This window comes from Acipenser ruthenus, chromosome 5, assembly GCF_902713425.1.
Source record: "Acipenser ruthenus chromosome 5, fAciRut3.2 maternal haplotype, whole genome shotgun sequence".
Lineage (NCBI taxonomy): Eukaryota > Metazoa > Chordata > Actinopteri > Acipenseriformes > Acipenseridae > Acipenser > Acipenser ruthenus.
This window is the reverse complement of record NC_081193.1, coordinates 88,831,263-88,845,013: the sequence shown is the minus strand read 5'-3', so window position 1 is coordinate 88,845,013 and position 13,751 is coordinate 88,831,263. Positions and strand designations below refer to the sequence as shown.

Sequence of the window (13,751 nt, the reverse complement as noted above, 5' to 3'; positions counted from 1 at the left end):
GTTTCTGTGAGGTGTCACTGAGCCGCTGTTTCCAGACTGATTTCAGCTGAATGTTTCTGTGACGTGTCACTGAGCTGCTGTTTCCAGACTGATTTCAGCTGAATGTTTCTGTGAGGTGTCACTGAGCTGCTGTTTCCAGACTGATTTCAGCTGAATGTTTCTGTGCTGCAGATTACATTAATACACTTCATCACTGGGCTTCTTTTTGGTGAACACAATATGATTCAGCACATATTAATGCCTCAAGACATGCTTGAGAAAAGCAAGGCGAAATATCTCAACATTTCGTTATTTTATTTTATGACTGTACTGTAAGAAATGTGCTATATAGAGTTTTGAGGTAAACCAGAAAGAACACATCTGTACATAGCGGGGGTGTGCGTTTCAGAGTGTCAGGGTTTCAGAGTGTCAGTGTTTCAGAGTGTCGGAGTTTCAGAGTGTCGGAGTTTCAGAGTGTCAGAGTTTCGTCCTGTGGTTTGGTGGCAGCTGACAGGTTGTAGAGCTGCTGGGAGATAGTGCAGCACTCATGAGCATCTCAAACAGGACCTGTGCTGTGTCAGAACCTGCTTTCATGGGAACACACACACATGCACATACACACACACACATACAGACACACACAAACATGCACACACACACACACACACACACACACACATGCACACACACACAGACACTCACACACATGCACACACACAGACACAGACAATCACACACACAGACACACATGCACAGACACAGACACACATTTACACACACACATGCACACACACACAAAGACACACACACACACAGACACACATGCACACACACACACACACATACACACACACAGACACACACACACACACACACACACACAGACACTCAATCACTCACACACACACACACACTGAAACACACACAGATACTGACATACGTACACTCACACACACAGACACAAACACACACACACAAAGACACACTCTGTCACACACACACACACATTCAGTTCAGTTCTATTGCAGTGTGTGAGTGTGTGTCATTGCGTGTGTGTGTGTGCGTGTCTGTTTGTTTGTGTGTGTGTCAGTGTTTGTCAGTGTGTGTGTGTGTCAGTGTGTGTGTGTGTCTGTTGGTCTGTGTGTGTGTCACTGTGTGTGTGTGTGTCAGTGTGAGTGTGTGTGTGTGTTTCTGTGTGTGTGTGTGTGTGTGCGTGTGTATGTGCGTATGTGTGTGTGTGTGTCGGTGTGTGTGTGTGTCAGTGTGTGTGTTTGTGTGTGTCTGTGTGTGTGTGTGTGTGTGTGCTGTATATTGTTCATGAAGATATAATATAACAACATGCATTTGATTTGATCTGCAGTCCACACAGACACATAATCATTATAAGTAAGACAACACTCTCACTGATGCTGAAAGACGTGATTTTCTGTTTTCAGAATGTCTTTAAGACATGTGCTCCAGTGTTCGTGATTCGAGTTTTGTTTTGCGCTGTTGGATCTTTGTTGTGCTCATTTGTAAAAGTGATGATCTCCTCTGTCTGATAATAAATAACCAGGGCTGTGTTAATGAACAGCTTGTGGTACCATCATGTGTTTTTGTGAAGGTCATTCCGGGGTGCTGGTGGATGGTAGCCAACAGGCACAATTAAAGCAGGCTTAACATCCCCCTTCAGAGGGAAAGAAATGCACAGAAAACAGCACCTGGGTTTGCATCAGTTCACTCTCTCTCTCTCTCTCTCCCTCTCTCTCTCTCTCTCTCTCTCTCTCTCTCTCTCTCTCTCTCGCTCTGAGCCGGGTTCCACTCCCACTCTTGATTTGCAGTGTTGTATTTGAGTGATCGTGTGCAGTGCGCTGGCCCGTGGGCTCTGAGCCGGGCTCCACTCCCACTCTTGATTTGCAGTGTTGTATTTGAGTGATCGTGTGCAGTGCGCTGGCCCGTGGGCTCTGAGCCGGGCTCCACTCCCACTCTTGATTTGCAGTGTTGTATTTGAGTGATCGTGTGCAGTGCGCTGGCCCATGGGCTCTGAGCCGGGCTCCACTCCCACTCTTGATTCGCAGTGTTGTATTTGAGTGATCGTGTGCAGTGCGCTGGCCTGTGGGCTCTGAGCCGGGCTCCACTCCCACTCTTGATTTGCAGTGTTGTATTTGAGTGATCGTGTGCAGTGCGCTGGCCTGTGGGCTCTGAGCCGGGCTCCACTCCCACTCTTGATTTGCAGTGTTGTATTTGAGTGATCGTGTGCAGTGCGCTGGCCCGTGGGCTCTGAGCCGGGCTCCACTCCCACTCTTGATTTGCAGTGTTGTATTTGAGTGATCGTGTGCAGTGCGCTGGCCTGTGGGCTCTGAGCCGGGCTCCACTCCCACTCTTGATTTGCAGTGTTGTATTTGAGTGATCGTTTGCAGTGCGCTGGCCCGTGGGCTCTGAGCCGGGCTCCACTCCCACTCTTGATTTGCAGTGTTGTATTTGAGTGATCGTGTGCAGTGCGCTGGCCCGTGGGCTCTGAGCCGGGCTCCACTCCCACTCTTGATTTGCAGTGTTGTATTTGAGTGATCGTGTGCAGTGCGCTGGCCCATGGGCTCTGAGCCGGGCTCCACTCCCACTCTTGATTCGCAGTGTTGTATTTGAGTGATCGTGTGCAGTGCGCTGGCCTGTGGGCTCTGAGCCGGGCTCCACTCCCACTCTTGATTTGCAGTGTTGTATTTGAGTGATCGTGTGCAGTGCGCTGGCCTGTGGGCTCTGAGCCGGGCTCCTCTCCCACTCTTGATTTGCAGTGTTGTATTTGAGTGATCGTGTGCAGTGCGCTGGCCCGTGGGCTCTGAGCCGGGCTCCACTCCCACTCTTGATTTGCAGTGTTGTATTTGAGTGATCGTGTGCAGTGCGCTGGCCTGTGGGCTCTGAGCCGGGCTCCACTCCCACTCTTGATTTGCAGTGTTGTATCTGAGTGATCGTGTGCAGTGCGCTGGCCCGTGGGCTCTGAGCCGGGCTCCTCTCCCACTCTTGATTTGCAGTGTTGTATTTGAGTGATCGTGTGCAGTGCGCTGGCCCATGGGCTCTGAGCCGGGCTCCACTCCCACTCTTGATTCGCAGTGTTGTATTTGAGTGATCGTGTGCAGTGCGCTGGCCTGTGGGCTCTGAGCCGGGCTCCACTCCCACTCTTGATTTGCAGTGTTGTATTTGAGTGATCGTGTGCAGTGCGCTGGCCTGTGGGCTCTGAGCCGGGCTCCTCTCCCACTCTTGATTTGCAGTGTTGTATTTGAGTGATCGTGTGCAGTGCGCTGGCCCGTGGGCTCTGAGCCGGGCTCCACTCCCACTCTTGATTTGCAGTGTTGTATTTGAGTGATCGTGTGCAGTGCGCTGGCCTGTGGGCTCTGAGCCGGGCTCCACTCCCACTCTTGATTTGCAGTGTTGTATCTGAGTGATCGTGTGCAGTGCGCTGGCCCGTGGGCTCTGAGCCGGGCTCCTCTCCCACTCTTGATTTGCAGTGTTGTATTTGAGTGATCGTGTGCAGTGCGCTGGCCCGTGGGCTCTGAGCCGGGCTCCACTCCCACTCTTGATTTGCAGTGTTGTATTTGAGTGATCGTGTGCAGTGCGCTGGCCCGTGGGCTCTGAGCCGGGCTCCACTCCCACTCTTGATTTGCAGTGTTGTATTTGAGTGATCGTGTGCAGTGTGCTGGCCCGTGGGCTCTGAGCCGGGCTCCTCTCCCACTCTTGATTTGCAGTGTTGTATTTGAGTGATCGTGTGCAGTGCGCTGGCCCGTGGGCTCTGAGCCGGGCTCCACTCCCACTCTTGATTTGCAGTGTTGTATTTGAGTGATCGTGTGCAGTGCGCTGGCCCGTGGGCTCTGAGCCGGGCTCCACTCCCACATGAAGGAAAGGGAACGTTGCAGTTCCTAGTGTTTCACTCTGAAACCCCCTCAAACGGGATCGATTAGACAAGCGGGGACAAGCAGTACAAATAGAACGTTTCAAATAGGATGCTGAAAACACACCGACACTGCTTCTGTGAAGCCAAGCAGAAAGGGCTCAGTCTGTCACCGCCTGCACGTCAAGACATTTCAGAACCAGAACTGTTTCATACAGTAGGTATATTAACCCTTCAAAAGCAGTTTATCCTGTAACAGCACTGACCCCTCTGAAGCAGACCCTGCTGTCTGCTTCAATAACAGACAGTACCAGAACAAAGCAGGACTTCAGAACACCACCTTCATGTCCATGTCTGTCCAAAGCACAAAAACACACACAGACACACAGACACAGACACACACACACACACACACACACACACAGACACACACACAGACACAGACAGACACACAGACACAGACAGACACAGAGACACAGACACAGAGACACAGACACACACAGACACACAGACACACACACACACACACAGACACAGGCACACACACACAGACAAAGACACACACAGACACAGACACACACTAACAGACACAGACACATACAGACACACAGACAGAGACACACATACACACATACACATTGACACAGCCACACTCACACACACACACATTGACACAGACACAGACACTCACAGACACACACTCAGACACAGACACACACACACATTGACACAGACACATACACACACTCACTTACAGACACAGACACATACACACTCACAGACACTCACACACAGTCATTTAGTGATCTATCTATCTATCTATCTATCTATCTATCTATCTATCTATCTATCTATCTATCTATCTATCTGTCTATCTTTTAGAAACAATATTGATCCCAGTGACTTTTTTGAATGTCAGTATTTAATATTAATAAAGTTACACTCAGCTCAGCTCAGCTCAGTTGGGTCAGCGTGTTTTTGCACCCCATTGACCAGCTATTGGCCAACCTTCCTCCCTCTCGCTGTCCTGTGAGTCTGGTATGATGATGATATCATCATAATAGTCCAGTTTGGAGCGTCTCTCTCTTCATTGAGCTTGTAGCTCTGTCAGCCTCCTGCCCCCTCTGTGCAGGACAATGAGGGAGGTAGGAGCCTACCAAAGCCTATCAGAGGGAAGAGCTGCTACTGAAACAGAGCGGGCTTGCAAAGCTAGGAGAGCAGGGTTCTATAGCCAGGGAGTGGGGCTGCTCCTGAAACAGAGCAGGCTTGCAAAGCTAGGAGAGCAGGGTTCTATAGCCAGGGAGTGGGGCTGCTCCTGAAACAGAGCAGGCTTGCAAAGCTAGGAGAGCAGGGTTCTATAGCCAGGGAGTGGGGCTGCTCCTGAAACAGAGCGGGCTTGCAAAGCTAGGAGAGCAGGGTTCTATAGCCAGGGAGTGGGGCTGCTCCTGAAACAGAGCGGGCTTGCAAAGCTAGGAGAGCAGGGTTCTATAGCCAGGGAGTGGGGCTGCTCCTGAAACAGAGCGGGCTTGCAAAGCTAGGAGAGCAGGGTTCTATAGCCAGGGAGTGGGGCTGCTCCTGAAACAGAGCGGGCTTGCAAAGCTAGGAGAGCAGGGTTCTATAGACAGGGAGTGGGGCTGCTCCTGAAACAGAGCGAGCTTGCAAAGCTATGAGAGCAGGGTTCTATAGTCAGGGAATGGGGCTGCTCCTGAAACAGAGCAGGCTTGCAAAGCTAGGAGAGCAGGGTGCATGTTTCAAACAGGACTGCATTCAGAGCTGTTTTAAAAAAAATATATATACCAAGTTAAATAATCTAAAAGGAAGGAGTGAAATAATGCAGGGTCAGTTCAGAGACTGGAGCAGATGGGGCCCATATTGGGGTTGAAAGCTCCCGAAGTGCTCCCAATGATACGCAGAGTGCTGGAAGTAAGAAGATACTTTCATGTCTGCTTTGGACAGACATGGACACGAAGGTGGTGTTCCTGAAGTCCTGCTTTGACAACAGGGTTAGTTGTTTCAGAAACACAAACATGCAGAGCAGGATCTGGTCTGGGATTTCCTGGCCAACATTTCAATGTAAAAAAGCAAGTCTATCCTTTGTTTTTTGATTGTGATTGCTGCGGAAGCAGAGTGCTGAAATCCTGGAAGAGCGCGCTCCCCCCGTCTGCTCTTCCACCACACCACAGTCCTGTCTTGCCAGCCTGCTTCCCAGAGTTCAATTACTTGGCAGCCCAGCATTTGTTTTTAATGTCTCTTGTGTGTGGTACGTTATGCAGAGCGGTGTGCATAAGTGCGTGTGTGTGTGCGTGCGTGTGTGCGTGTGTGTGTGTGTGTGGGTGCATGTGTGCGTGCTTGCGTGTGTGTGTGTGCGTGCGTGTGTGCTTTTGAGTGTGTGTGTGTGTGTGTGTTTGAGTGTGTTTGTGTGTGTTTGTGTGTGTGTGATTACTGTGTGTTTGTGTTTGTGTGTGTGTTTTTTAGTGTGTTTGTGTGTGTTTGTGTGTGTTTGTGTGTGTGTGATTAGTGTGTGTTTGTGTTTGTGTGTGTGTTTTTGAGTGTGTTTGTGTGTGTTTGTGTGTGTGTGATTAGTGTGTGTTTGTGTTTGTGTGTGTGTTTTTGAGTGTGTTTGTGTGTGTTTGTGTGTGTTTGTGTGTGTGTGTGATTAGTGTGTGTTTGTGTTTGTGTGTGTGTTTTTGAGTGTGTTTGTGTGTGTTTGTGTGTGTTTGTGTGTGTGTGTGATTAGTGTGTGTTTGTGTTTGTGTGTGTGTTTTTGAGTGTGTTTGTGTGTGTTTGTGTGTGTTTGTGTGTGTGTGATTAGTGTGTGTTTGTGTTTGTGTGTGTGTTTTTGAGTGTGTTTGTGTGTGTTTGTGTGTGTGTGATTAGTGTGTGTTTGTGTTTGTGTGTGTGTTTTTGAGTGTGTTTGTGTGTGTTTGTGTGTGTTTGTGTGTGTGTGTGATTAGTGTGTGTTTGTGTTTGTGTGTGTGTTTTTGAGTGTGTTTGTGTGTGTTTGTGTGTGTTTGTGTGTGTGTGATTAGTGTGTGTTTGTGTTTGTGTGTTCTGGAGTCCTGCTTTGCTATGGTACTGTGTGGTAAGTTGCATGCTGGTTTAAGGACTAGCCTTAATATTTCACAAAATAAATAATTCAACACCCCACCCAGATATTTGCTTGAGCGTTCACTTGAGAGCTAAAAGCAAAAAACAACAGTGTTCTGCAGAGTTGGAGCTGAAAGCATTTCTCTGAAACCCCAAAGCACTAATAAGCTTTTCTTGAGCTGCTCTGAGCTCTGTAAACACACACTTGGTTGGCCTAGACCTCACAATGAGAGGATCAGAGAGCTGAGAATGTGTCTGGGCTGCCAGAAAGTGTGCGCTGTGCTGTGAGGTATCGAATCCAGCAAGACTGCATGGAGCTGTTTCATGCGCAATCCAGGGTCCTGGTACCAACACAAACTTGAACGCTGAGCACCGGACTGGATCACCTGATCAAGCGTCCCACATCTCCAATTGCACTGCGCTCAGCTGTGTGTGCGTCCTGTTTACAGACTGACTGTCCTGTAGGTGGCAGGACTCAGCTCTACAATGCTGACTCCCACAGATCACATTAACCCTATCCACACTGACCCCTAAACCCCTTCAGACATCCTCTATAATAAATATAATGCCAGGACAGGCTCTTGAGTTGCAGCAATTCTTTTCCAAGTGTCCTGTTTGATTTTGCCCGCTGGGAGTCTAGAGGTGTCTTGCAAGGTGTTGGAGGTGTGAGGTGTGTGTTTGACTGACCTGACCTGACCTGTTCCTTGTGTTTCTGTCCCTGCAGCTCCATGGTTACTGTTACCAGGATAGCAATGACATCACTGACACCCTGACTGCCATCACCGAGCTGGGCAACCCTCTGGAGATGATCCAGCTGCTGCAGACGTCCTGGGAGGAGCGCTTCCGAGTGAGTAGTGTGTGTCTGTGTGTGTGTGTGTGTGTGTGTGTGTCTGTGTGTGTGTGAGTGTGTCTGTGTGTGTGTGTGTGTGTGTGTGTGTGTGAGTGTGTGTGTGTGAGTGTGTGTGTGTGTGTGTGTGTGAGTGTGTGTCTGTGTGTGAGTGTGTCTGTGTGTGTGTGTCTGTGTGTGTGTGTGTGTGTGTGTGAGTGTGTGTATGTGTGTGTGTGTGTGTGTGTCTGTGTGTGTGTCTGTGTGTGAGTGTGTGTGTGTGTCTGTGTCTGTGTGTCTGTGTGTGTGTGTGTGTCTGTGTGTCTGTGTGTCTGTGTGTCTGTGTGTGAGTGTGAGTGTGTGTGTGTGTGTGTGTGTGTGTGTCTGTGTCTGTGTGTCTGTGTGTCTGTGTCTGTGTGTCTGTGTGTGAGTGTGTGTATGTGTGTGTGTGTGTATGTGTGTCTGTCTGTCGGTCTGTCTGTCTGTCTGTCTGTCTGCCTGCCTGCCTGCCTGCCTGCCTGCCTGCCTGCCTACCTATTACTAAACATGGTAACTATGGTAAATGCATGAGGGAAGAGCCTGAGAAAAATGACAGTGAAAGTTTACTATAAACTCCTTGGAGGAACAGATGAGGACTTTCTCCAGAATCATCAGCACATTGATACAACACATGATCCTCTTGCAGTCTCACCAATCATCAGCACATTGATACAACACAGGATCCTCCTCCAGTCTCACTTCCATCAGCACATTGATACAACACAGGATCCTCCTCCAGTCTCACCAATCATCAGCACATTGATACAACACAGGATCCTCCTCCAGTCTCACCTCCAATCATCAGCACATTGATACAACACAGGATCCTCCTCCAGTCTCACCAATCATCAGCACATTGATACAACACAGGATCCTCCTCCAGACTCACCAATCATCAGCACATTGATACAACACAGGATCCTCCTCCAGTCTCACCAATCATCAGCACATTGATACAACACAGGATCCTCCTCCAGTCTCACCAATCATCAGCACATTGATACAACACAGGATCCTCCTCCAGTCTCACTTCCATCAGCACATTGATACAACACAGGATCCTCCTCCAGTCTCACCTCCAATCATCAGCACATTGATACAACACAGGATCCTCCTCCAGTCTCACCTCCAATCATCAGCACATTGATACAACACAGGATTCTCCTCCAGTCTCACCAATCATCAGCACATTGATACAACACAGGATTCTCCTCCAGTCTCACCAATCATCAGCACATTGATACAACACAGGATCCTCCTCCAGTCTCACCTCCAATCATCAGCACATTGATACAACACAGGATCCTCCCCCAGTCTCACCTCCAATCATCAGCACATTGATACAACAGAGGATCCTCCTCCAGTCTCACCTCCAATCATCAGCACATTGATACAACACAGGATCCTCCTCCAGTCTCACCTCCAATCATCAGCACATTGATACAACACAGGATCCTCCTCCAGTCTCACCTCCAATCATCAGCACATTGATACAACAGAGGATCCTCCTCCAGTCTCACCTCCAATCATCAGCACATTGATACAACACAGGATCCTCCTCCAGTCTCACCTCCAATCATCAGTCCAATTGTAATTTTTTTCAAGTCCCTATTTGTGCTTGTTTGTGCAAGCTCTGTGTGAGAAACAGCTGAGAGAGTGCTGGGGCTTGTCCAAGGCGTCCATCCACGCAGAAACGGGGCACCAGGATTTGCAATTCATATGAGGCCTTAATAGACCCGGGGGAGCCCGTCTGTAAATCCAGTGAATTTCAAATAGCCTATTTAGGTCTGCAGCCATTTCCTGTGCGCGTTGACGTCTGCTTTCATCTGGACCCTCTCCTGGGGCTGCTCACTGGAATCCAGTTTCAGTACAGAGGCAGCGGCCGGCTCACATATTCACAGTTCTGAATTAGCTTTTAAAGCAGTCTGTCTAATACAGATAGGAGTGATGGGTCAGGCTGCTCATTCCTCACCTCTTTCCCCCATGTAGCTTTTGAAATGAGGCTGCAGGGTCTATAGACCTCCCAGAGAAATCAGCCAAATTATCCAACACAGGTATGGAGAGGAACTGAGATGAACACAGATATTGACCCACAGGAGCAGGCAGACATGGAGAAATGAGGCCTCGTTCCTCAGAAAGAAAAGGCAGACAGACCCACTGACCAGCCTGGGATTTCCCTCTCAGTGCAGCAAGAAGCACACGAGGCTCTTCTGTCTCACACTGTCTGCAGCGAGAAAAAGCAGTTCATTATTAATGTCAGCAAGAGCCATGCTGCTCGACTCCTGTCTGCTCACATACATTATTAATGAGCTGCTGCTCCTTGCCGCTAATAAGGAAAAATCAGCTAGAACCCCCCCCCCCCCCAGCCCCCCCTGTCGATGACCCCCCCCCCCCCCGGTCGATGAACCCCCCTGTCGATAAAGCAGCTGGACTCTGCGTGCTGGAATCTGAAATCACACAGCGGCCCATTACACATGACAAGCTTCCAACCCAGTCTCTAACACAGGCATTGTTCTCTATTGAGTCTGTCTAGGAGCCCAGTATATCAAGGGATGCCCTTTGTGCTTGTGGGAGTGTGAGTCGTGTACTGTTCCTTGAGACAGTAGTTCACCCGCCCCTTCCTTTCTCCAGCCAAAGATATTTGTCATGCTCTTGAGCCCTGAGCCTTTCAGACCGGGCTGAATCCACACTGTGAACATGGAGCAGCTGTATGCTTTGTGATATCAAGAGGGGTCAACCCATTCACACGCCAACAAGCAGCGGCCAAGCCCAATTAGAAGAGCACAAAACGGGAACAAAGGAGAGGGGGAGGCCAGGGCAATGATGTCAGGGAAGGAAGGGGCTAGTGTAGCTCAGGGGATCAGGCTGAAGAAGACTGGGAGGCAACTTCTGACTGGAAACATTTAGCAGTCTGGGGTGGGACTTTCACTTGTTAACGTATTGTTAACAGGCAACAGTGTGGAGTAGTGGTTAGGGTCGTGGATTAAATCCCAGGTGGAGGACACTGCTGCTGTACCCTTGAGCAAGGTACTTTACCTAGATTGCTCCAGTAAAAACCCAACTGTTTAAATGGGTAATTGTATGTAAAAATAATGAGATATCTTGTAACAATTGTAAGTCGCCCTGGATAAGGGCGTCTGCTAAGAAATAAAAAATAAAAAATATATATCATTGTGCGATTGGTTAGGTAGCTAACAGATTTGTTTGAGTAAACAAAACATTCAATGTACATTAAACATTATTCGCTACATAGTCAGCAAAACTGCAGTGTTAAAACTCTGCGTAACTTCTCAGTATGCTCTGTGTGCTGTGCTCTGTCCTCAGGCTCCCCAGTTTGTCAGGGTTCTCAGTATGCTGTGTGTGCTGTGCTCTGTCCCCAGTGTGTCAGGGTTCTCAGTGTGCTGTGTGTGCTGTCCCCAGTGTGTCAAGGTTCTCAGTGATGTCACTGCTCTCTCTCTTCCTCAGATCTGCCTCTCGCTGGTTCGTCTCCTGCACTACTTGGCGCACTCCCCCCTGGGCTCAATCACACTGCTGGATTTCCGGCCCCGGCAGTTTGTCATCGTGGACGGGGAGCTGAAGGTGACGGACCTGGACGATGCCAGCGCTGACGAGGCTCCCTGCTCCTCCAGTGCAGACTGCTTCATGGAGTTCCCTGCTCGAAACTTCACCCTGCACTGCTCCAGCCAGGGTCTCTGCCAGAGCATCAACGAGAAGAGGAACCTTTACAACGCCTACAGGTGAGGAGAGCCATCTCGCCATGACCGCCTGTAAACAAGGAGCTCATGTATCAAGCGTTTGAGATGGCTTTAAGGCCACAGCACCGAGTTTACGCCGGCCTTAAAATTGCCCCGTATGTATCATGACACTCAGCAAGTTAAGGCCGTGCTAGCAGCTTCACAATGTGGTGACACACTTGAACGCGTGTCAAGTCTTAATCATATGCATGGGCAGATTGTAGCATGGGGCTCATTTGTAAATGGAGTCTGTGATATTGAAATTAGATTTATGAAGCGACGCCGGCCCTAAAAGGATCCACAAGTAAGATCAATTTCAGATTGGTCTTATTTGGGCTCAAAGAGAAAGTCAGAAAGCAGCTGATAGGAAAGAGCATTATGGCAGCAGTCATAGGGGCCCGGAAAATTCACAGTATTTTAAAAAGAAATTCAGAATGACAATAAAAAAAACAACAAATTTCACGGAATGTCATGAAGCCGACATTTTATTTATTTATTTGTTTCGCTAATGAAACAATCTTTAAAAATGTATCAAACTTCTGCTGGAAACAAGACGTTTAAAATGGACTGTGTCAGCTGCAAAAAAAAGCAACAAGCAGACAACATTTTTAAAAATTTTTAAAAAAACAACCTTGCATGACAAATTGAGCCGGACCGTGTACAGCTACTGTAGCGCGGCTTCTACTTGATAAAATGATGAAATCAACAGGGGAGGTGAAGCGTAATGGAAAATACTGGGAGGAAAATAAAATGCATATTTCTCATGGTAGGCAGTCAAATACACGTGTTCTGTGAAATTTGTGATATCGTGAATGTTCAGGGGCATTTCTTACAACAGAGAGTGCAGGCTCCTAACCTTCCTGAACAGCCCAGGAACAGAGGGAGAGTACTGAGAAGAATTTCGGGTCTGCATTACCCTTTCTGATCTCCCTGAGGATGAAATTATAGCTCCATATTTCATTATGTGCAATTGTTTGTATTGGTCATATAATAAACTTGATTCATTATATCCTTTTCATTATGTATATTTGGTTTTATCTGTTGTATAATAATAATATCATTTAAAGTCAAGATACGTTGTCAGCACGGGTCATTGCCTCTCCAAATGACCTCCCTATTGTGCAGTTGAGGTAGCCCATTTAGAGGGGAGGCTCTATTCTTTAGATTGGTCTGTTAGCCTGTGTTACCAGTTAATGCTTTCGGGACGGGGTAAAATGTGTGCTGTGGCGGAGCGCTACTTTACACTGCGTCAATTTAGTGCTGCATCGTCGATCTTGATACATGTCCCCCCCACGGGTTCTACACCTGGTTTTATTCATTAATAAATACATCAACAAATCCAAGGGCTGTGGGGAGAAAGCAGAGAGAGACTCGGTGAAGCCTGCTGCTTAGTCAGGTGGTTACTGCAGATCAGTGCCCACACAGGTGAAAGTTGTTGCTGTGAATTGACATGCTGCTGCTGCTGCTGCTGCTGTGTTAAAGATGACTTCTTTTCTGTTTGGAGCTGGTCGCTAAGGGATGTGTTTTATAAAACTCAGTCCGATCTGCTTTTCCTCCTGCAGCTTTGGAATGAGATAATGGGAATTGTAAACATTTCTATTAAAGCATTCGCTGCCTGGTTTAATAAAGTAACTCAAATCACAATCAACATTCTCAGCGATTCCTGCCTCTGGTTTCTAGGTTCTTCTTCACATACCTGCTACCGCACAGCGCTCCTACAGCCCTGAGACCTCTCCTGGACACAATAGTCAACTCTACAGGTGAGAAGACACATCCCTCATTGTTATACAGATGTTCCCTTTAAAGGCACAGTAATGCACTGTCCATATCTGTAGTAGTTTGGCATTCTCTGCCCTAGTGTAATAGAAGTACATTTTTCAGACAATTTAATTATAATTTATTTTTCACAGTCTAGTTCTGTTTGACATGGTTTGATTTAAGCTGCAGTGCAAAAGAACCATAACAGTGCAAGTATAGCAGGAGTGAGTGTGCCTCTGTATTGATACCGAGCTTTCCTGTGATGTGCACTGGCCTGACCCCTGTCCTCTGATGCCTACTGAAGCTGCTGGCTCTGGCAGGGTGCAGAGCGATTAGGTTACAGCAGTCCAGCGCTGTCTGTCTCATCTGCCTGCCTGGGACTCCACAGCGCAGACACGCCAGCATTTTTTAATTCTTTTTTTTTTCATGTTAGTCTGCGGTATCTGTGCGCTCATCAGGCAGATGGTAT

At 48.2% G+C, this 13,751-nt stretch overlaps 1 protein-coding gene across 1 annotated transcript in view; it reads left to right on the top strand.

Annotated features, from left to right (window-relative positions):
* pkdcca (protein kinase domain containing, cytoplasmic a) overlaps positions 1-13,751 on the top strand; it is a 37,947-nt gene that overhangs the window by 6,606 nt on the left and 17,590 nt on the right. The window contains exons 2-4 of the mRNA XM_059024737.1: positions 7,650-7,772; positions 11,256-11,527; positions 13,205-13,284. Coding sequence (XP_058880720.1) covers positions 7,650-7,772; positions 11,256-11,527; positions 13,205-13,284 — 475 coding nt within the window. The remainder of the gene's footprint in view (positions 1-7,649; positions 7,773-11,255; positions 11,528-13,204; positions 13,285-13,751) is intronic.